The sequence below is a fragment of the Anabrus simplex genome, chromosome 10, assembly GCF_040414725.1.
Source record: "Anabrus simplex isolate iqAnaSimp1 chromosome 10, ASM4041472v1, whole genome shotgun sequence".
NCBI classification, from domain to species: Eukaryota; Metazoa; Arthropoda; class Insecta; order Orthoptera; family Tettigoniidae; genus Anabrus; species Anabrus simplex.
The window spans coordinates 45,365,804-45,388,240 of record NC_090274.1 but is presented as its reverse complement, the minus strand read 5'-3'; the positions used below and the strand labels follow the sequence as shown (position 1 = coordinate 45,388,240).

Below are 22,437 nucleotides of genomic sequence, written 5' to 3'. Positions count from 1 at the left end.
CAATGTTGCAGGAGGAGTGGTGGAAGGACTGAAGAAAGTGGAAAGGAACCATATTTGCCCCTACCCGGGTACAGCTGGATAATGGGAAATGATTATGATGATGGTTCAGTAGTACGTTTTCTCACTTAACACATTCATTTTTCAGATCAAAAATTAGATGTATGGCTTTTCAGGCGTTTGCTCTATTAACCAGCATTTCGGGCATTAATTCCATTGTGGAGTTTTATCTCCCGTATGCAGTTATCAGACTGTGCCACATAAGAGGCTTCTGATAAGTTCACCTGCATACACCCCAGCATAAGTGGGTATGGTCTGACACATCCCACTCTGACGAGTCTAGTGTCAGACCTAGGACGAAATGCTGGTTAATAGAGCAAACGCCTGAAAAGCCATACATCTAATTTTTTATCTGATTTTTGATATGCTCTATTGGTGGAAAAATATCTAATTCCCTCCATGGGAATTTAGAATTACCATTTACATTCATTTTTGTTGTCCCCTGCAGAAACATCTGAACAAATTTTACTGTAAATCCTTTTACCTGCATCATCACGTTTGGCATTGCTGACGTCGGTTCCCAGTAATTCAGCTGCTTCAAGGTGGCGTTCTGGACATGCTGATCCAGTGAAGTTAAATACTGCAGGAGCACCCATCACCACTGACAGGCCGTGAGGTATAATAGCATGATCTTTACTGCAGACACAAAGAACGGAGAAAGAATTGATAAAAAAGATCCAAGTTGACAATCATTGTGGAAGGAGAGAAGGAATAGCCTCTAAACATGAGGATGGCTCGCTAGAGAATGGTCACATTAGTGTAAAGCTACAGGGTGATCTGTTTGGGATGTCACAAAAATAAATGTGTGCAGAACATACACAACTTTGTAACTTGGTACACAAGCTTCTAAAGGTCACAAGAGTTGTACGAAAAAGTCTAGCCTTCCACAAATGCTCTCTGCTCTCCACTCCACTCAATAAACTTCATATCTTCTGGATAGTTTGCACCACATGGATTCCAGGTTTTCTAGGGTGATTCATACAAACATCTCTGTAATTCATTGTTGCAGATCTTGCAGATCCATTGGTTTTTCAATGCTTCTTGATGTATGACATCCCAAATAGGTCACCCTGTATGCTTAGATCAGCTTAGCACTTCAAACTACAGGGCGAGTCAGAAATATGCCTCTATGTTTGATTGATCGCTTATGTTTAATTATAACTCTTACAGATAAAAGAATGACCCCATTAGAAAGTCAAGGCCTAACACTATCAACACACAACAATGCAACAAAAAACATCAATAATACAGAGTCAAATAATTGCCTCAAAATGTTCGCCGTTAACATCACATTTACATTAAGGAGTGAGGGTAATTGCAAATACAGTAGAGACAATACGCAACACTTCCGGATTTAGCCTGGTTAAAATGGGAGACAAGTCACAAGTGGTGCTCCTAGTGGCTTGACCTGAAAATTCGCACTAAATTCCAATATCAATGGAAATGTATATACGGAAATGGATAAATAAATTACGTCTAGAAAGAAAGTGTTACTAAGATATTAACTTCAAAGTTGCTAAAGCAATTCTGGATAAATGAATGAAGAATTATTTAACAGATTATTATTTAAAGACTGAAATTAGACATATAATCAAGATGTGAAATGGACTGCTGTGAAAGGGCTTGATCTTTCATTTATGCATTACTTTTTTAACTTTAGAATTCCTACCTGAACGTTCACGGCTAGATTTTTCTTTTTTCTCATTTAAAAGCATTGTATCATATTAAAACACACTTGTCAACAAAAATATTGGCACATTCCTTACACACATGATTCAATGAATTTACATTTAAGAGCTGGACAACTTTCCTTTTAACTTGAAGCCTACTAACAGAAAGAAAATCTATAAATTTAGCCTCAAAAACATTCAAACTTTCCTTATAAGCATAACTTGCCATAATGCCATTACATTAGGGTAAAGCAAATTTGCAACATCATATTGGTTCAACAAAATATGTACATTTCTTAAATCACCCATATTTTCTTCAGTGCTTGCCAACGCATTACGGCATTCCAAATGGGGTAACTTGGAACACAACCAGCCACACTCATATGCATATGTATTTTCCTGAATTAAATCAAACCCACAGATCACACCTACAACAACACATCGGTATTGAAGGTTAACTGCTGCACTATACAATAAAATACGCGTATTATATTTTAAGCCAGTTAAAATATGGGTCGAGCAGGTCAGAAGATTATGAAGTACTATAAAAATCTCTTTGTCACTGGAAGAATATATATGCAAAGACAATATTACTTACATTTTCTTGTCACGAGGGAAACAGAAGAAAGACCGCACATTCTTCTGTACTTCATAATTACTGCAGCCAAACACAGCACATACCTTACCCCTCATGTTGAGAGGAGATATCAAGGAATGACACACGCTGCTATTTAATTATGTCAACTCACTGAAAACGCATAAATAACACCAAAAACTTCACACACAAATACACATGCTCTTATGACAGAATCAGTAGTTCTCAGGTCAATCCGCTAGAGAGAGCTTTAATAGCTGTCCCTCGATATCTCGCCGAGTGTCGCGTATTGTCTCTATTGTATTTGATAATTGTTTCCACCTATTCAATACTATAACAATGTGAAGTCGTTAATACATCACATATTTATTAGATTTCACCATTGGGACTGGTTTGGTAACTCTATTTGCCATCATCAGCCTAAGAGAAATTGTTACAAGGTGTTATACAAATCTATATTAACATAATTTTAACATATATGTATGTGCAAATCGAACCATATTCTTAAACTATTCTGTGTATTAGGTGTACACCATAAAACTTTTGTATTATAATTACTAGCATATTTCTTATGTGATATATTACAAGTTGTTAATTCTATACAATCTTTTTTGGACATAAATAGTTAAAATGTTGTCATTTTCTTGTAGTTGTTGCAAAATGCTGATTAAGCATCTAATTTGGTTAAAATCAATTTCTTAAAAATGACTACTGCTTAGACATTAAGGTCATTCAGTTTTTCTTGGCTTGGTATGGAGGTCCATTGCAGTACAGGTCTTTAGTAAAAAACAGTTCGTCGTAAAATAAATGTTAGTGAACTATAAAGCCTGTTCACTCTGCCTTGGTAAAATATGAAGTTAAGTGACAATCCTTTGTGAATACAATAGCTTTTAGTTATATTAATGTGTGTTTTTAGTCTCTATTTTGATTGTAGTATCCTTAATTATGTGTAGACTTGATAATAGTAGACTGGTGGACCAGATTTCGTGAAAATCTGAAGATCTTTTCTAGAATCTCAAAATCCTTTGAACGTAATGTTTTTCAAGAGTCCACCAGTCTACTATTATCAAGTCTACACATAATTAAGAATACTGCAATCAGAATATAGACTAAAAAAACACACATTAATATAGCTAAAAGCTATTGTATTTACAAAGGATTGTCACTCAACTTCATATTTTACCAAGGCAGAGTGAACACCCTTTATAGTTTACTAACATTTATTTTACGAGGAACTGCTTTTTACCAAAGACCTGTACTGCAATGGACCTCCATACCAAGCACAAAAATGTTTAATGTTACAAATTGACATCAGCCCAATTTATTTTAATGTATGTTTATAACTAAAATATATAATTGGCCAAGAAAAACTGAATTACCTTAATGTCTAAGCATCAGTTATTTTTAAGAGATAAATTTTAACCCAACTAGATGCTTAATCAGCATTTTGCAACAACTACAAGAAATTGACAACGTTTTAACTATTTATATCCAAAAAAGATTGTATAGAATCAACAACTTGTAATATATCGCATAAGAAGTATGCTAGTAATTTTTATACAAAAGTTTTCTGGTGTACACCTAATACACAAAATAGTTTAAGAATATGGTTCGATTTGCACATACATATATTTTAAAACTATGTTAATATAGATTTGTATAACGCTTTGTAACAATTTTTCTTAGGCTGATGATGCCAAATAGTTGCCAAAGCAGTCCCAATGGTGAAATCTAATAAATACGTGATGTATTAACGACTTCACATTGTTATAGTATTGAATAGGTGGAAACAATTACCCTCACTCCTTAATGTAAATCTTGATTCAATACGGACCAAAAATGAAGTTTTTGACATTAAATAGTTAACATCACAGCATAGTCCTTTCTGTTGTTGTTGCTGCATCAGTGCTGCTGCGAGGTCTTCTAGGAGGTTTTCTCTTCTGAATGTGTCGGTAATCGTTGCCTCCACTTTCCCACAGTCAACAGTAGCAATGTTATGATAAAATCACGTCTCGCGAGTCTTACGATCATTCTGAAAAGCAATCGCCCAAGCAACTATGGTCATTTGCTGCTGCATATTCAGCGCCATTTTGGTTAAAAATGCAACCAATTTTGCTGTTGTATTGTTGTGTGTCAATAGCATGGAGCCTCGACTCTCTGAGAGTGCCATTCTTCCATTTGGAACATCAGCGATCGATCAAACATATAGCCAACTTTCTGACTCGCCCTGTATTATCTGCTTTGATATGAATTAATTTTCTCTCTGATAATGAGCAGCAAATACTGTGTGCTCTATGTAAGACTAACCTGTATCCCTCAGGAAGGAATTTCTTCACATTGCCTGAGATAGGATATGACATGCCGTGACACAAATGGACACCAGCATTGCCAAATCCCACACCAGCCATGGTGGATGCCAAATGCATGCTGGAGCGAGCTTCCAGGTCATCTGGTCGATACACAGCTCTGTAAAGACATAAATATCAGGATCTTAACTATTCAGTTTATCCAAATAAGGGTGCAGATTTTACCAGAAATCAGAATAAACAACACCAAACTGTTCCAATGTTTAAGTACTTAGGTAGTATAGTATCAAAAGACAACATTGCAAAATATGAGGTGGACAGTCGAATTAGCAATGCTACTCAATTTTTGCTACCAAGTAAGACAACTGCTGTGGGATATAAACAAGTACCATTGAAAGCTAAGATGACATTATACAAATCGTATTACACACCCATCCTTACGTATAGCCTGGAAACTACCAAGTTAATGAGACAAGACAACTCAAAACTCCAAGCTGCAGATATGTTCCTATGCACCATGATTCAGGAAACCAGGAAGGACAACTTCAGGAATGAAAAAGTCCAAGAGGAGGTGGGAATAGGGGACTCCCTACTACAGCGGATCCAGAAAGCTAGACTGAAGTGGTTTGGCCACATAAGAAGGGTGAGTACAAGCAGGACTGCAAGAAGAGAATATGAAAGAGAAGTAAAAGGAAAAAGATCAGTGGGAAGACCCAGAGGAAAATGGGCCGATCTTGTGAAGAAAGATGTCGAGGAGAGAGGACAAGATTGGGAGAAGACAAAGACAGAAAAAGATGGAAGGGTTTGTACCTCACACCCGGGCAACTGGAGATGGTCAATGATGATGATGATGATGATGATGATGATGAAGGGTGCATATTTTAAAATAACATATAGTTCTACCCATTCTAAACATCAGTAATAGAAGGGAACATAAATAGGAACACCAATCTTAACACCTTGGCTGGGTTTGATGCCTAAAGGCGCCAACCGGACGTGCACTTGTATTGGGTACGATGCCTTTGTGTGTTTTTGAAATTCAAAATACATTCACAAGTTGGATTAGCCGCCATTAGGTGTCTGGGTATTTTTGATCACCTCTGTCATCATCATCTTCTTCTTCTTGTCCATTTCACTCACTTTGGGGTACAATAGATCAATCAGTGGTTAGTGAGTTGTGTTTTCCTCTCCTCCCAGTACTTTTACATCCTTTCAAATTTTGCCTTCCTTTCTCTTCAGAAATTCTGTATAGCAGTGGCATGCATTGTGGGTATGCAGGCTAAGCCGGGCTTACCCGTTGGACTTGAGAAGCAAAGTAAGCAATAATGCAACTGTAAGTGCAACAAATAATTTTGTCTTGTCAGCTGGCAATACTATTTTTTTTTAACTAAGGACATTTGCTGCAGTATGGGTTTCTGCAGTATGCAGGAAGGTTATTCTGCAGTACGAATTTCTGCATTAGCGAGGGTACGCGACACACCTACCACTTGGCTCGCCCAGCGTTAAGTTCAAAGTGACGCATGCGCAGTAAGCGAGCTTGGTAAGCAACTTTGTGCTGGTTTATGATACGTTTATTTATTGTGATTTGGCTTATTGCTGAAACAGCTCTTGCGAGTGATAACTGACAGCAGTGAAGAACGTTTTAAAAGTACGAATACACAGTTCATTTTAGAATTGAAAATTATTTTTTTCTTAAATGTAACAGTGTGAGAAAAACTTGCCTACTATATAGTAGGTACCAGCGTTGTTGTGGACCATGTGGCGTGTTTGTAGTGGCGTACGTTCTAATAATTTTCATAATAATAACATGAAACGTGGACAGTGCTGTGTCGTGAGTCCATAATTGTGTATTTACATAGAAGTATTAGTGAAATATACGGTATGGTAATTTCTTATTAGTTTCAACTATCGTAATATTTGCCATGTGAGAAACTAGAAATTGTTCAATCTGGAAAATCTTCTCCAGATATGCCCAACATTAAAGGGACGCATAAAAACAAAAGTCAAGAGTACGTTCGTCATTTCCAAACTTCACAGTACAGTAAAATAGAATGGATTGCTGGAAGTTCCAAATTTAATAAACTGTTTGCTGGCCATGTTTACTCTTTGCAAGAGACCGAACTGTTTGGTCTGACACTGGTTATGATAATCTGAGTAACTTGCACAATGCCATTCAAAAGCATGAGAAATCGCAGTCACACATTTCTGCACTATTACGTTTGGAAAATCTAGAATTGATATTCAGCTTGATGCTCAATTGCGTGCAAGCACTGTAACTTACAATATAATGAGACCGTTCGGAAAAACATAAAGGTGCTCAAGCGATTGATTGATGTTGTGTGTTTTTTAGCTACTCACGAATTACCATTCCGTGGACATTCTGAGGGTGAAGATTCTTTGAAAATGGGTGCTTATTTGGGTGCATTGAACTTACTCGCCACTTACGATGCGACGTTAAGTACACACCTAGAAACATCGACCGTGTTCCGCGGGACTTCAAACAGGATACAAAATGACTTAATAAGGGCAGTCAGTGATGTAGTTTTGGAAGAAGTGAATTCAGAAATAAAACACGCTATTTTCTTTGCCCTTCTTCTTGACGAGACTTCAGACATTATGAATTTGTCTCAACTATCAACCACTCTGAGATACGTTGATTCTGAAAGTGGTAAAGTTCACGAAAGGTTCATTTCTTTCACTGATGTCAGTGCAGATCGAACAGCCAGTGGTTTGTTTGTAGATGTGAAAAACATTGTTACTGAGTTTGACTTAAACTACATGTTGGTTGCACAAATGTTCGACGGAGCAGCTGTGATGGCCGGCCACACAAGTACAAGAACTCTTTCCGAAGGCCATATTTATCCATATTTATTTATTCACAAGCTTAGTCTGTTTTTGTCACAGTCATTTTCCTGTATCAAGGAATGTAGAATATTTTTTCAGACCTTAATGGAATTAGGATCATTTTTTCACAAGTCCTCTAAACGATCTCATGAACTGAAAGAATTTACAGCAAAGAGGATGCCTAGAAATGCTTCAACACGGTGGAATTTTTCATCTCGTCTTGTTCACACAGTGAAAGAACATCGCACTTCATTCCTTGAATTATTTCGGAATGTTTTAGATGAAAGCTTAAACTGGGACAGTGAAACAGTCGTAGCGGCATAAGGTTTCATGAAATTTCTAACCAGCACTGAAACTTCCCTTTTGTTACTGACTTTTAGCAACATTTTCACCTTCACTGATATCCTTTTCAATATCCTTCAATCCAAGTATTTAGACATCCTATATTGCTCCCAAAAAGTTCAGGAAATCAAGAGATATACTAAACCTCAGGAAAAAGTGTGACGTAATTTGGGCTGAGACTCTTGTCTATCATGGTGTTGAAGACTCTCTACCAACTAAACGACAGTGTCGGGAAGAAGATCTAATAATGTCAAGGAAATTCCTTTATCACTCTATTTTTGACAACATTATTGTACAATTAGACGAACGATTTGGGTCATTAAACCAATTACAGTTTACTTCCTTGGTGGATCCTCTGAAGTATGAAGCGTACAAAGCTAATTTTCCTCATTCTGCTTTTGAAAGTCTTAAAGTGTTGGCCTATAAAGACTTGTTTGATTTTATCCGATTGAAGAATGAACTTACCGTGCTGTATTCGTTTGATGAATTTTATGGTCAACACCCTCATCAGTTAGTGTGTTCTCTGAAAAGCAAACAATTAGATACAGCCCTGCCTGAAGTGTACAAATTAGGTGTACTTATAGTAACTGTTCCAAGCACAACAGCGTGATAATGTCATCACAACATTCACAAAACAAGAGAGACGACTAGATTTCACCTTCAAGTAGACTCAAAGCAACCAAAAATCTTGTGGAGGGACTTAATGCACAGTTTTGTTAGTAGTAGAGCATACAGTGGACAATAGAAGAACTTCTCACAAAAACGTAGCAAATAAGTTACTATCAATTTTTGATAGGTCTGTGTGTACAATGCAATATGCATGATACTGTTGCATTAGTGTCAGAGGTATTTCAAGTTGGCTTCTATGCTGAAGGGTGAAAAGTGTAACATGACAGAGAGTTTTCTGATACATACATAAGAGATCAGAGTTTTTTTAACTGAATAGTGAGGGGTGATACATGAAATAGACGTGATTTCTACTAATCTATGTACTTTGATGTAGGAAACTGAATAAAATAACAATTTTTATACAAAAATGCAACAATGACACGTAGCTCTTCCTTTTTTTAAAACGGATTATGCAATGTCATTGTGCATAAATAAACTATTTCTATACATCTCAATAAGTTAATTGCAGCTTTAAAAATTATATTGATTTTTTAAATCTATAGATGTGATGTCACTAGTTATTTTGTGTTTCCTGAAGAGCCAAGGATTTGACATGATACCGTACGCTCTGGTTAGAAGTTCTTCAATTTTCATGAGATTACACATAGGTAAGTCTATCTGGTTACAGCTTGGTTACATTCGTTTATATAATGATGCTCTTTAAATTATACTTCCTACGTCAGGTAATTAGTACGTCCTACCTTGGACAGCATACCCACTTTTCAAAACCACCGCACGCCACTGCTGTATAGTCATTTGGGCTTCACCCTGTCCTGAAACCTCTTTATTTATCTTTGGTTATTTTCTTCGTGGATCCATCTACAAGTTTCTCTTCTGTAATTTGAAACTCTCGTAGGTCCTTCTCAGTTTCCTTAAACCAGTTCAGCTTGGTTTTCTTATTGCAGAAATAGTTGAAGATTCTTTCAGTTATACTTTTCAGGTCCATTCTTAGGATGTGGCCATAGAAGTCAATTCTCCTATTCCTTATTGTTTTCTGGTGCATTTTTTCAACTTTTTCCTGTGTATTAGACTGGAGTATTGCCCATCTTTTCTTAGATTTTCTGACTCCATGTCAGATGAGTAGTGCAAGCCAATACTCCGGCGATGTGATCTGTATGACGTGACCTTGTGTTCTGTGTAGCCTAGTGTGTGCCGGTACTGTTTGTTTTGAGACAGTGTTTCATGCTACAACCATTTACAGAAACCTGAGTTGTAAGAGTACCATCGCTTTTGTTATAGTTTTAATGGATTACATAGTAAATATGGTAATCTAACTGTTATGATTATTTAGTCATATACAGTCGAACCTCTCTTCTATAAACACCATCGGCTCCGTAAAAAATTGTCAGTTATGAGAGGTGTCTGGTAAAACAAGGTTGTAAAAATTCATCAAACATTTTAATGATAATAATGTTATTTGCTTTACGTCCCACTAACTACTCTTTACGGTTTTCGGAGATGCCAAGGTTCAGAATTTAATCCCACAGGAGTTCTTTTACGTGCCAGTAAATCTACCGACACGAGGCTGACGTATTTGAGCACCTTCAAACACCACCGGACTGAGCCAGAATCGAACCTGCCAAGTTTGAGTCAGGAGGCCAGCGCCTCAACCGCCTGAGCCACTCAGGCCAGCATTTTAATGGCAAAGATTACCCACCTTAAATATAAGCATAAATCTCTATTTTTGATTATTCTAAATCATTTCTAACTAAATATTACAGTAATCATTCAACTGTATGTGTAAATTTAGCACAGTTTTTCTTTATCGCAATATTTTCAAAAAGGGAATAAATTCCGTTAAATGGTTCCATTGTTGTTTCCCTATACTCACGAACCATCATGACACACAAATTCTTCATCTGCTCAAGAATCTCAACTTTCAGATTACTTGCGATTTCCTGCGTCTTTTCTTGTAACATTAGCGCACTCGCTCAGTTTCTTTGCTCGAACACTTATATACTGCAGCATTCACTTCTGCAAAAATGACTCCCGCTTTCTTTTCACTCCATTACTCACCTGACAAGGAGTTAGACAATATAAGAAAAGACAGGCAATACTCCAACCTAATATACAGGAAAAAGTTGAAAAAATGCACTAATAGATGAAAGAAGTGATCAAAAATAAGTGAAAAGGCAAGAATCTTGTTTTAAAATGAAGCAGCATCCTACCTTTCAAAATACTTGCGCATGATGACAAGAGCATACTTGGCCCACACATCAGAGATGGGGTTCTGTCCCTGGTAAGCAGGTCTCAGGAGTGGATTTGGTGGACAAGGTGACCTTTGCGTGTAAGGTATTGCAGTGAAGGACTCCAGAGCGTGACACAGGACATCAAACCTAGAAATACAATTATGCTATCAAGACACAGAAGGAACAGATGCAACATAGTAGAACAGGAAAATGAAGAATAGGAAAGAATACTGACTTACTGAAGGAAGAACACAAGGAAAATATTAAATAACTTAAAAAATGAGGTGTGCAATGAGGGAAGAGAGGTCTTAACTAAATAAGTATCTCCCAGTTCATTAAAATAATTCTCATAAATCAGCTGGTGTAGCATAACAAAGGCAAATATATGATGTCTATTTAATTTAGTTATGTACAGTATGCAGCAAAACAAACTACTAAAATTACAAACATACTCTGAACATCAAGATACAACATTATAATGTGCAAGGTGACAACAGCAACATGTCTGTGTCCATATAGCATGTGTTCAAAATGTGCACCCTCACATCTCACACATTGTTCATAACAGTCCTTGGAGTGTACAGTAGAAGGTGTTGATGAACAAAGATCACTACAAGGACACAGAAAATGACTGTCTCTCCTCTTGTAATTTAGGAACTTTCCTAGACGGGTCATCTGACCAAACAGCAGATTATTTCAGCATGCCCTGAATGAGAGAAAATGCACTCATTTCATCATCATCATCATCATCATCATCATCTGTTTACCGTCCAGGTTCGGTTTTTCCCTCGGACTTAGCGAGGGATCCCACCTCTACCGCCTCAAGGGCAGTGTCCTGGAGCTCCAGACTCTTGGTCGGGGGATACAACTGGGGAGTATGACCAGTACCTCGCCCAGGCGGCCTCACCTGCTATGCTGAACAGGGGCCTTGTGGAGGGATGGGAAGATTGGAAGGGATAGGCAAGGAAAAGGGAAGGAAGCGGCCGTGGCCTTAAGTTAGGTACCATCCCGGCATTCGCCTGGAGGAGAAGTGGGAAACCACGGAAAACCATTTCCAGGATGGCTGAGATGGGAATCGAACCCACCTCTACTCAGTTGACCTCCCGAGGCTGAGTGGACCCCGTTCCAGCCCTCGTACCACTTTTCAAATTTCGTGGCAGAGCCGGGAATCGAACCCGGGCCTCCGGGGGTGGCAGCTAATCACGCTAACCGCTACACCACAGAGACGGACTGCACTCATTTCACTACACAATATTACTTTCTCTTTCCTTCTTTTCTTTTCTTTTCTTTTCTTTTCTTTTCTTTTCTTGTAAACATGTCTGCAACAGCTGAATATCTGTTGTATTATATAGCCTTAAAGTATTTTTGGTACCATTGTACTGGTGTCTGCCCAGTCTTTTCCATGTAAATCATTTTACAATCATTACAAGTGAGCCTATACACTCCCAATTTAGTATAAAAGTCTCTTTTTTTTTAAACCATAATTCTCAATGTATTGAAAAAGACATGAAGTTAATTTTTGAAAGTAACTATGGTTTAGAATTACAAAATGCCCCTGAAAACAGTGAAATATTTAAGACACAGAAAAAAGAACCTGATTCAATTTTGAATGAAACTGCAATTTGAAACATATTGTTTTCAATCTTGAGATGACTTAATGTCATGTCCGACTAGCACACTCCGGCTCTGTTCAGTACCTGCCCAACAGCTTAAACATCATGTCCACCCAGCCCTTCCAGTGGTATGTTGTATCATAACACAAATTTTTAAGGTCTGCCATTACACTCTTACAGTCTCTGTCATTCGTTTCTCTCATTTATTTTACAGTTTATTTCATCTTGACTGCATTTTATCTCGATGATGTACCTATACTCCGCATGGCTTTACTTCTAAATTGACGTTTCACAAAACAAATGAGCATCGCCTTACCTCTGTCGCCAGCGCGCTACTGTGCCGAAAACAGCTGATGCAATATGATCGCAGTAAACAGCCCTTGTAAAAATGTAATACTGTACTCAGAAAAGCTAATGAATCAGAGATTGAAAACAATTTCACAATAAGTACACTTACTAACAACATCCAACACTAAAAAGATAATGATAATAATAATGTTATTGCCTTTACGTCCCACTAACTACTTTTATGGTTTTTAGAGACGCTGAGATGCCAGAATTTAGTCCCGCAGGAGTTCTGTTACGTGCCAGTAAATCTACCGACACGAGGCTGACGTATTTGAGCACCTTCAAATACCACCGGACTGAGCCAGGATCGAACCTCCCAAGTTGGGGTCAGAAGGCCAGCGCCCTCAACCGTCTGGGCCATTCAGCCTGACACACTAAAAAGAGAATACATTATTAAGAATAAAAGAGAATGAGGAAATAACGCATCACTCACCGCTAATGGCTGGCACAGGAAGGAGGTTATGCCCTACTTTCTTGTCACTTGTCTTTTTCGAATTACACTAAGACATGCTAAACACGCACAAACTAAGTACACTAACAGCTATTTTAATACACTGAACTACTGAACCTGTATTTTACTAATAACTAACTAAACTGTAAACCACGCTATACTGTACTATTCTAGAGAGATAAAGAACAATATAAAAAACACTAATGACTGAAGAAAAATGCAAACGATCGCAAACCATACCGAATACCATAAACGTTCAGCGAGATAGGTGAGTTGGCAACTAGGATTCGAGATCGCACTCTGCCGATTAAATCGATATGAATGGCAGCTTGGGATTGGATGGATGTCTATTTTTCAGCACATAACCACCAGACAGAACCAAAATTGGCCAAAACATCCATTTAGAAGTAAAGCAGTGCAGAGTATATGTGAATTAACATGTTTTAAATAATTTTTAATCACTGATGAACCTTAGAGTTTGAAAACTAGTTCTAAACCAAAAATTGTGTGCTGATTCAACTATCAAAAAGTTTCAAAAAAAAATAATAATAATAGCAGAACGAGTGACTGCGCAGTTTGGGTCATGTAGCCTTTAGTTTTCATCCGAGAGATGGTGGGTTCGGACCCCACTGTCAGAAGCTGTGAACATGGTTTTTCGTGGTTTCCACACCAGGCAAATGCTGAGGCTGTACCTTAATTAAGGCCACGGCCACTTCCTTCTCTCTCCTAACCCTTTCCTGTCCCATCATCGCCACAAGACCTACCTGTGTCGGTGTGACAATAATAATAATAATAATAATAATAATAATAATAATAATAATAATAATAATAATAATACCATCAGCACTGTTTAATGTAATGGCTTTGATATTTCATGGTGATTATAACTCCTGTGTCATATTCCTCTAGTCAGTTTTCAAAGTTCATCTATGCTTATGCAATTCTCTGGTGGCACAAAGCAGGAATGTTGAAGATGGAGAATACTGTCTCAGCAGACTTAGAGAAAATGTAAATTTTCTTCAAGTCTTGGAAGCTGATTCCCAGCATCACTAAGATTTGAAGTCTCTGCTCTCACCTCACTAATTGCGTGGCAAACTATGTCAAGGACAAAAGTTAAGATACAGTCCCTTTTCAAAATATCTATCAGCCTTGACAGAACACTGAGCTACCTCGCTAACTTCTCTCCCAAAGTTGCTTCACAGAATAATATCTTGCATAAACTTTGTGTCATTTCCCAGGTAGTCTCCACTGGCTGCCTACGCTTAACTAGTGTCCGTCTTGCCTACTTTGCTGGAGAACATTGTGGTTGGAGAGTGCACATGCGCAAAAAGTAGAAGCAAAGTTGAACGATACAATGTGCTGGTATACAACTTCTAATCATTAGATTATGTGCCAAAAGCCTGGATTCAATTCCAAACTTCTCTGTAGTGTGCATATGGAGTGATGTTGTTGATGGCAATTCATCTATCGGATGGGTACGTTAAGCCTTAAGCAGGAGTAGGTTAGGTGCTGACATCATGTTTCAACCTCTCCCCTATATCACCACCACCACCACCACCACATACCTAAATGTGCAAGGTCACCCATGAGCGTCAACTAGAAGACTGTACCAGGCCTCCCTGGAGACCACACAATGTCATCATCTTTTTATTATTTCCACAATTAATATTGTTAATGCAAGTTTCCATTTTAAATGTAATGACTAAGTTGTTCTCACCCACTGTAAACACAAACTCGCTCTGGTAGAGACAGTGTGTGTAGAGGATCGACGATGCCTAGTGTAGGTCGAATAGCACGATTTGCGATTCCCGTTTTAGCTTTCAGCGGTTCATAGTCAAAGATGCTCACACCGGTTGTCTCGCTACCAGTACCAGATGTTGTGGGAACTGAAACAAGACACAAACAGGCTGGTAACTTAATATTTCCTTACAGAAGAAACAAGAAACTTGACTGGTGGTAAGTACATACGCTGGAAGAGTCCAGCTGAAATTTTTAAATTAAAACATACACACACTGGATACTCACTAATCCAGCCCTCAATAGCCTGGCCTCTAGACATAATGTTAAATAAGCATAGATAAGTTTCTGTACTGTTACAAATCACTATCCACAGCTGTGCTGCACACGGTAATTGAGACCGTGTTATTATTAGTAAATCTGTATATTGCTAACATAAAATAACAACCAGGAAAGTGAAATATAAACAACAACAAAAAATGCAATCGAATAATATTTAAAAACCATTGCAGTAACTGAAGGTAAGATGATTAGATTTCTTTTGTATTATTATTAGAATTTGCTTTACTTCGCATTGGCACAGATAGGTCTTATGGCGACGATGGGATAGGAAAGGGCTAGGAGTGGGAAGGAAGTGGCCTTAGCCTTAATTAAGGTACAGCCCCAGCATTTGTTTGGTGTGAAAATGGGAAACAACGGAAAACAATCTTCAGGGCTGCCGACAATGGGGTTCGAACCCACTATCTCCCGCATGTAAGCTCAGAAACTGCACGGCTAACTCGTCCGGTAGATTTCTTTTATTTACTGACCAATTTAAGATTCATTGATTCTAGGATAAATATTCCAGTCTCAACTCATGACAGTGGTGGTGGTGATTGTTTTAAGAGGAAGTACAACTGGGCAAACATCCTTTATTAACACTAATCACAGGGAAAATATGGAAGGAGTCCGACACTTTGAAAAAAGAAAGACAAGGACCATTAAGGACGTGAAAATGAAAGACTCCCTAGACCTTCAAACATAATACCATCAGGGTCGGAAAAGAACAAGGGATGACCGAGTAAGGTCGGAGAGGATATATGAAAGTGAGGAGCCTAGCACAAGTAAATGGAAGCAATGCCAGGACTGGCTGCAGGCCCTGTGCTCGCCAATCCACGCTCCCAAGTTGAGAGCCCTGGGGCCCCTTTTAGTTGCCCTTCACGACAGGCAAGGGGTAACGTGGGTGTTATTCTACCACACCCGCCCACAGGGGAGCAACACATAACATCACTAGATTTGACAGTACATACTTGCTATAAGGGGCTTCAGTGCACAGGTGACAGGCTTCCCTTTCCCAATAGGCTGATTAACATAGTCCAGGAAATCTGCCTCAGGATCTGAAGAGTATAAGTTGGCAGCTTTACAGGTATCCATCACTGATCCACCACCAACAGCGATGAAAGCATCAAAATTACCAGACTTTGCAAATTTTGTAGCAACCTGTAAACTGTAAAATAAGAACCCCTCTATAAAAATTACCCTTAAAGCAGTATATCAATGGTAAATTGCAGTAGGCTGTTGTTTCCCTTGAATGTTACACTTGTTTTACCTGAAGTTATGTATTTTTATAAGATACTAGCTGCCGTAAAAGAGGAAAAGACCTTGTATTTGTATTCCTTGATATAGAGAAAGCTTTCTATTATTTTAACCATTATGGTTTATTTTGGTCCATTTCAATTTACGAACATATCTAATAAAAACACTGAAAAATTACTACTACTACTAATAATAATAATAATAATAATAATAATAATAATGAAATGAAATGTCGTATGGCTTTTAATGCCGGGATATCCCAGGACGGGTTCAGCTCGCCAGGTGCAGGTCTTTCTATTTGACTCCCGTAGGCGACCTGCGCGTCATGATGAGGATGAAATGATGATGAAGACAACACATACACCCAGCCCCCGTGCCAGTGGAATCAACCAATTAAGGTTAAAATCCCCGACCCGGCCGGGAATCGAACCCGGGACCCTCTGAACCGAAGGCCAATACGCTGACCGTTCAGCCAACGAGTCGGACTATAATAATAATAATAATACCTAATAATAATAATGATAATAATAATAATATGGCATCAGTTACCATGTGCAGACATTTCAATCTGATGCCATCTGGCTGTCTGCTTGTTAATTTCGACATTATGTTTTAATCTAGGCCTACTAGATGGTAGACCGAGTAAACCGAAACTCTCTTGGGTGTCTATGGCTGAGATTTAATTAATTTTGTCGGGTAAACACAAAGTGTGTCACCAGCGATCTTTTACATACCAACATCGTACGACATGGAGTGTTGAATGGACTTTTCTTCGCCCTTCAAAAATCCGACTGCCTCTGCCAGGTTTGAACCCGCTATCTTGGGATCTGGAGGCCAACACTCTACCACTGATCCACAGAGGCAGCTACTGGTAACATATTTGCATTCCTCAATATAGAGAAAGCTTTACATTATTTTAAACATTATGGTTTATTTTGGTCCATATCAACTTACGAGCATATGATTTTTCAGTGTTGTTAATAGAGAAAGCTTACAATAGTGTCCAGTGAGAAAAGATTTGGGAGCGAATAGTCAACAAGAATGTACCGGCATCATTGTTCAATAAGGTCAAGATCAGAACTGCCAAAGCTGTATTCGAGTTAGAGATGGATACTCAGATTGCCTAAAACAACAGAAAGAGTACAACAATGTAGTGCATTGTTGCCATTACTCTTCATAACAATAATGGATGAGAGCATGTAAAACGTGAAACCTGTAATCATACAGAAGAATTTAATGCTGTAGCTTTTGCTGATCATGCGGTACGGTGAGGAAACACAGAAAGCATACAACCTAAAATGGATCGGTCATAGGCTTGCTAATCGGGAGTATGGGCCCGATACCTCAAAAATTTGTTTAGTTTTGCAAGACCTGCCAAAATCTTTGATTATTGACATTGCACTTTCTGCCTTGAAATCGTCATTAGTATTTTAATAAACCATCTTTGATGATTTTCTACAAATTCAGTAGACTTTTTTTTTTTTCAGTACACGATGTTTGTTGGTATTAAGTATACTTTATCTTTTAGGTAACCTCTAAATTGACGAAGTGTTACTATGTAATAAATATATATACAGCAGAGGTTGGATGAGTGAAAGAGACAGTTAGAAAGGTTTGGCATCAAAATAAGTACACACGAACCTCGTTTATCTCGCCCTCATTAATCCGGATATCCAGTTTATCTGGATCGAAATTAATAATCATTTATTTTTACTTGTACCGTATTTCTTTTACAGCATTGAATCTTCTTGAATGGCTTTTCCGCCAAGGATAGTTAAGGACAGAAATTGGAAGTAATTCGACCATGGTCTATTAAGGGTACCGTCCAGGCGTTTGCCTGGAATTGAGAATGGGAAACCATGCAAAACTATTCCTAGGATGGCCGAGGTAGGATTCGAACCCATGCTCTTCTAAATGCAACGCAACCGGGCGAGTTAGCCGAGCGTTTAGGGGCACGCAGCTGTAGCTTGCATCCGGGAGATAGTGGGTTCAAGCCCCACTGTCAGCAGCCCTGAAGATGGTTTTCCATGGTTTCCCATTTTCACTCCAGGCAAATGATGGGACTGTACCTTAATTAATGCCACAACCACTTCCTTCCCACTCCCAGGCTTCTCCTATCCCATCCTATCCCATAGTCGCCATAAGACCTATCTGTGTCGGTGCGACGTAAAACAAATTGTAAAAATAAAATGCAACGCACTGATGGTGAATTTGAAAATGAAACCAGTGCTCCATCAGAAGAAACAATGACTCATGGAGAGGCAACAATACACCTGGACAAACTGATGGCTTATTTAGAATCCTTGACTGAAACCACACCGGCAGAACTGTTGTTAGTAAAACGTCTTTGTAATGGTGCGGCGCGCAAACGCCATACAAATGTAAAACAGAAAAATCTCACATATTATTTTAGTGCATAAAACAGAGTTGTAAATATAAGAAAAGTGTTCTTAAAATTTTTTTTTGTACAACTGAAAAAAGTTATTACTGTACAACTTATGTTAATAGATTATATAACATGTACTGTATTTGTTTTTTTACTTTTTCAGATTATCTGGATTTTTGAAAATCCGGATCAGTTCCAGTCCCACTTAATCCAGATAAACGAGGTTCTTGTGTACATCCAAAAACAGTAGTTCTATCAATTGCCAGGCATAATCACCCAGTTAATATATTTCTGGAAGGACACAAGCGGGAAAAGGTCAAATGTTCAAGTACGTAGACAACATGCTCTCTGAGAAAGAGAAGTTAACTAATAACTAATAACGTGGCAAAACAACCAACACTGAAATTATTGCTCATCTGCTGTCGACATTTCCCTAGTAGCAAACTATTTATTTATTGTATATAATACACTCACCGGCATTAAAAGCAAAACACTATGAATTTCAGACAAAATTTAATGTGGGTCTCTTTCAAACCTTGCATAAGTGAAATATTATGAAATCAACACAATATGACAATGATCATAAGTTAATTAGCCCATTTAAGAAGTTTCAGTGCAATAATTGGTAAACAATCTTGTTCGTGAAAATCACAACACCAATATTGCCATTTCCCACCTTTAGACAAGAACTGCAGTGTCTTCTCATACAGCATATTTTTGTGGACATTAAGGCTTGTCAACAACAGTTAGTCTCACTTCTAAGTCTGGTTATAATGGCTTTTTCTCCTGAAAACACAGCAAGAGCCATGGAATTAATGGAGGATGGCTGCAGTATACACCATGAAGCAGATGTTACAGGCATGTCTTGTTCTAACTTAGAGAGGACAATATTTACACCAGAAGGCTGTTTATAGAAGCAGCACCACTGAGTGCAGTAATCGCTTTCTTGTAATGCAAGTTCTTCACCAGTGTTCTCCCCAGAAATTTTCATCGGCCGAGTGCTAGGGATCAGTAGCTGGGCGGGGAATACTACATAAAAGTGAATATGATAAAACAATTTATTCCCCTCAGGGCATTAACAATATCAGATACATAAACATTAACTGCAAAACTGAACAATTTTAGCATTATCACGAACAAGACATAACAGAGTATTTTGAACTTCTAGTGTTCTATTCATTCATAATCGTGTAACACTGGGGCTCACCATTTGGTTGCTGTGGAGTGCCAGACAGGTTTGTGATGTCCCTCGGAATCAAGTCCTCGCATGCGATTCCATGCCAATTCAGACACCGCTCGTGCACGACACAGCGTGATAGTCTAGCTATACACTTAAACTCTGATGTAATGGATGCAATTATGCTTACAATAATGAAGATTTATTATTTAAATTAAAGGTTTTTACAGTAACTGTATTTTAATTTGGAGTACCCAGTGACTCAAATATGTATTAATATTATGTAACTAGCACATATCTAGGTTATGTCAGCCGGGCGGCCTGAATATACGATAGGGCGGTGTGCCCACTTCAAATGTCCTAGGGAGAACACTGTTCACGATATAGATATTGATTCCCATAGGGAACTCGAAATATTTGTCCTGAATGAGTAAATTCATAGTTCCATTATAATTGGTCTGTTATTCAAAATGGGAAATTTTTTAGGTAATTCATTCTTGGTTGCCTGCATTTTGCTCCAGTGTTCCAATTATGTTTTCAGACATGTACTTTCCCTTAAAACAATTACCGCCATCTCCGTCGTCTAACGGTTAGCGCGATTAGCTGCCCCCTTTCGAGATCTCTATTCGAATCCCGATACTGCCAGAAAGGTATTTATTTGTTTGTACATTTATGTCTTAAGATAATACGAAGTTAGGCCTGTTAGTCTTCCTGTTCTATATATTATGCATTAGATACCGAAAGTAATTCCGATTTACCTCCAGCGAAATCAAAAGGTACTCGATTAGTTTGGGACAAACAACAAGAAAATCATACTGATGTAAGTAGGAAGTTTAAAAACATAAACCACACATTTATGCCCGGGTGCCTCGACCTCGGTTAGACTTAACTGGGGTAAAATGAATCGCTTACCACGGTTAAGTTGAAGTTCTGTTCAATCAAGCCTAATTTTGAAATTGATGACATTTTACAGCAATTAAAAATCAAGCGGTTGTGAGCGAGCTGTTAAGCACCTAACCGATCCTTTAAGGCCTACGTACACCACATAACCTCACGAGTAAGTTGTATGAGGGCGAATCAAAAAGTAAGTTACACCAGCTCGTGGCCAATGCGGAGCAAGCTACAGTAACTGCTGGCACGACCGATAGAAAGTTTGGTGTGATATCCCGTCATGTTGTGTGTGCAGAGTGACGCGTCAACTGGATGTGCACTCCAAAGTGGAAGTGCATGCAACGATTAGATTTCTACGCGGACATTCATATGGTGAGCGTGCGATTTCTCACCCCGGTATTGTAAGCAATTTGACGCCGGACGCTCGGATCTCAAATACAGTACCGTTGCAAATGCTGATCGTGCGGATGGGATCATTAGAGAGAATCAGTGCATAACACTGCAGGAAACTGCAATCATGCTGAACATTTCGTATGGCAGTGTGTTTTCGATTGTTCACCAGCACCTTGGATTTCGTAAATATGTCAAAGATGGACCTCGCGTCTGCCCACCGATGTTCACAAGGGACAACGTTTCCAATCATTGTTAAGCCAATAGTATATTACAGCATATATTATAATAGTTGTAAAATACCTCTTATCCATTTTACAAGACATAGTTATATATCAATAATATTCATAAGTCATTTCCAATCAGGTACCTGATTTATTCCTAAGGTAAAACTATGGCTAATGATGCCTACTATTGATAGACGAAACATGTACACTCTAATGTATTAATTTTTATGTTGACAGTTTAATAAGGACAAAGTCCCAATTTTTAATATTGCATTGTATTGAATAGGTGGGTAAACAATAAAAACAAAGTAATTTTAAGTGGTATATTCTGAGCTGTCAGTGGAGAGATGACGTGAAACAACATTAGACGACAAATAAGTTTGAGTGGTGTCTTTAAAAGTAGGAAAAATCACTATATGAAGATAAAGTTGGAATTCAAGAGGACAAATTGGGGCAAATACTGTATTTGTTTACAGGAAGAGTAGTTAGGGATTGGAACAATTTACCAATAAATTTCCAATGTCTTTGCAATCATTTAAGAAAAGGCTAGGAAAATAAAACAGATTGGGAATCTGCCATCTGGGCAACTGCCCTAAATGCAGATCAGGGTGGGTGGGTGGGTGGGTGGGTGGGTGGTTGGTTGGTTGGTTGGTTGGTAATGTAAAGGAGGCCATAGCACAGGCTACTAGGAGTCATATATCGCATAACAGACAGTATCAATCAGGAAATCCGCCACTGCTACCGCCAAAGAACGCTTCAAACTTTCAACTGTAGTGTGTCTTTTCTTGCAGACTGTTCCCTTGCACAAACCATAGTTTGAAGTCCAGGGTTTTGAGATTGGAGCTGCCAAAAGAACACTTAGCAATGAACATGAAGTCTGGTTCATTGGCTTGCAACAACCACTGTTGAGTCATCCTTGTCTTATGAGCTGCCACAGAATCTTTCCAGAAAACCCAGGGCTCATTTTTTA

The 22,437-nt window shown here is 38.3% G+C and overlaps 1 protein-coding gene across 1 annotated transcript in view; it reads right to left on the bottom strand.

Moving 5' to 3' along the window:
- T3dh (Type III alcohol dehydrogenase) overlaps nt 1–22,437 on the bottom strand; it is a 50,198-nt gene that overhangs the window by 12,915 nt on the left and 14,846 nt on the right. The window contains exons 4-8 of the mRNA XM_067154312.2: nt 16,111–16,307; nt 14,802–14,970; nt 10,652–10,819; nt 4,630–4,788; nt 542–693 (exon numbers count right to left, since the gene is read on the bottom strand). Coding sequence (XP_067010413.2) covers nt 542–693; nt 4,630–4,788; nt 10,652–10,819; nt 14,802–14,970; nt 16,111–16,307 — 845 coding nt within the window. The remainder of the gene's footprint in view (nt 1–541; nt 694–4,629; nt 4,789–10,651; nt 10,820–14,801; nt 14,971–16,110; nt 16,308–22,437) is intronic.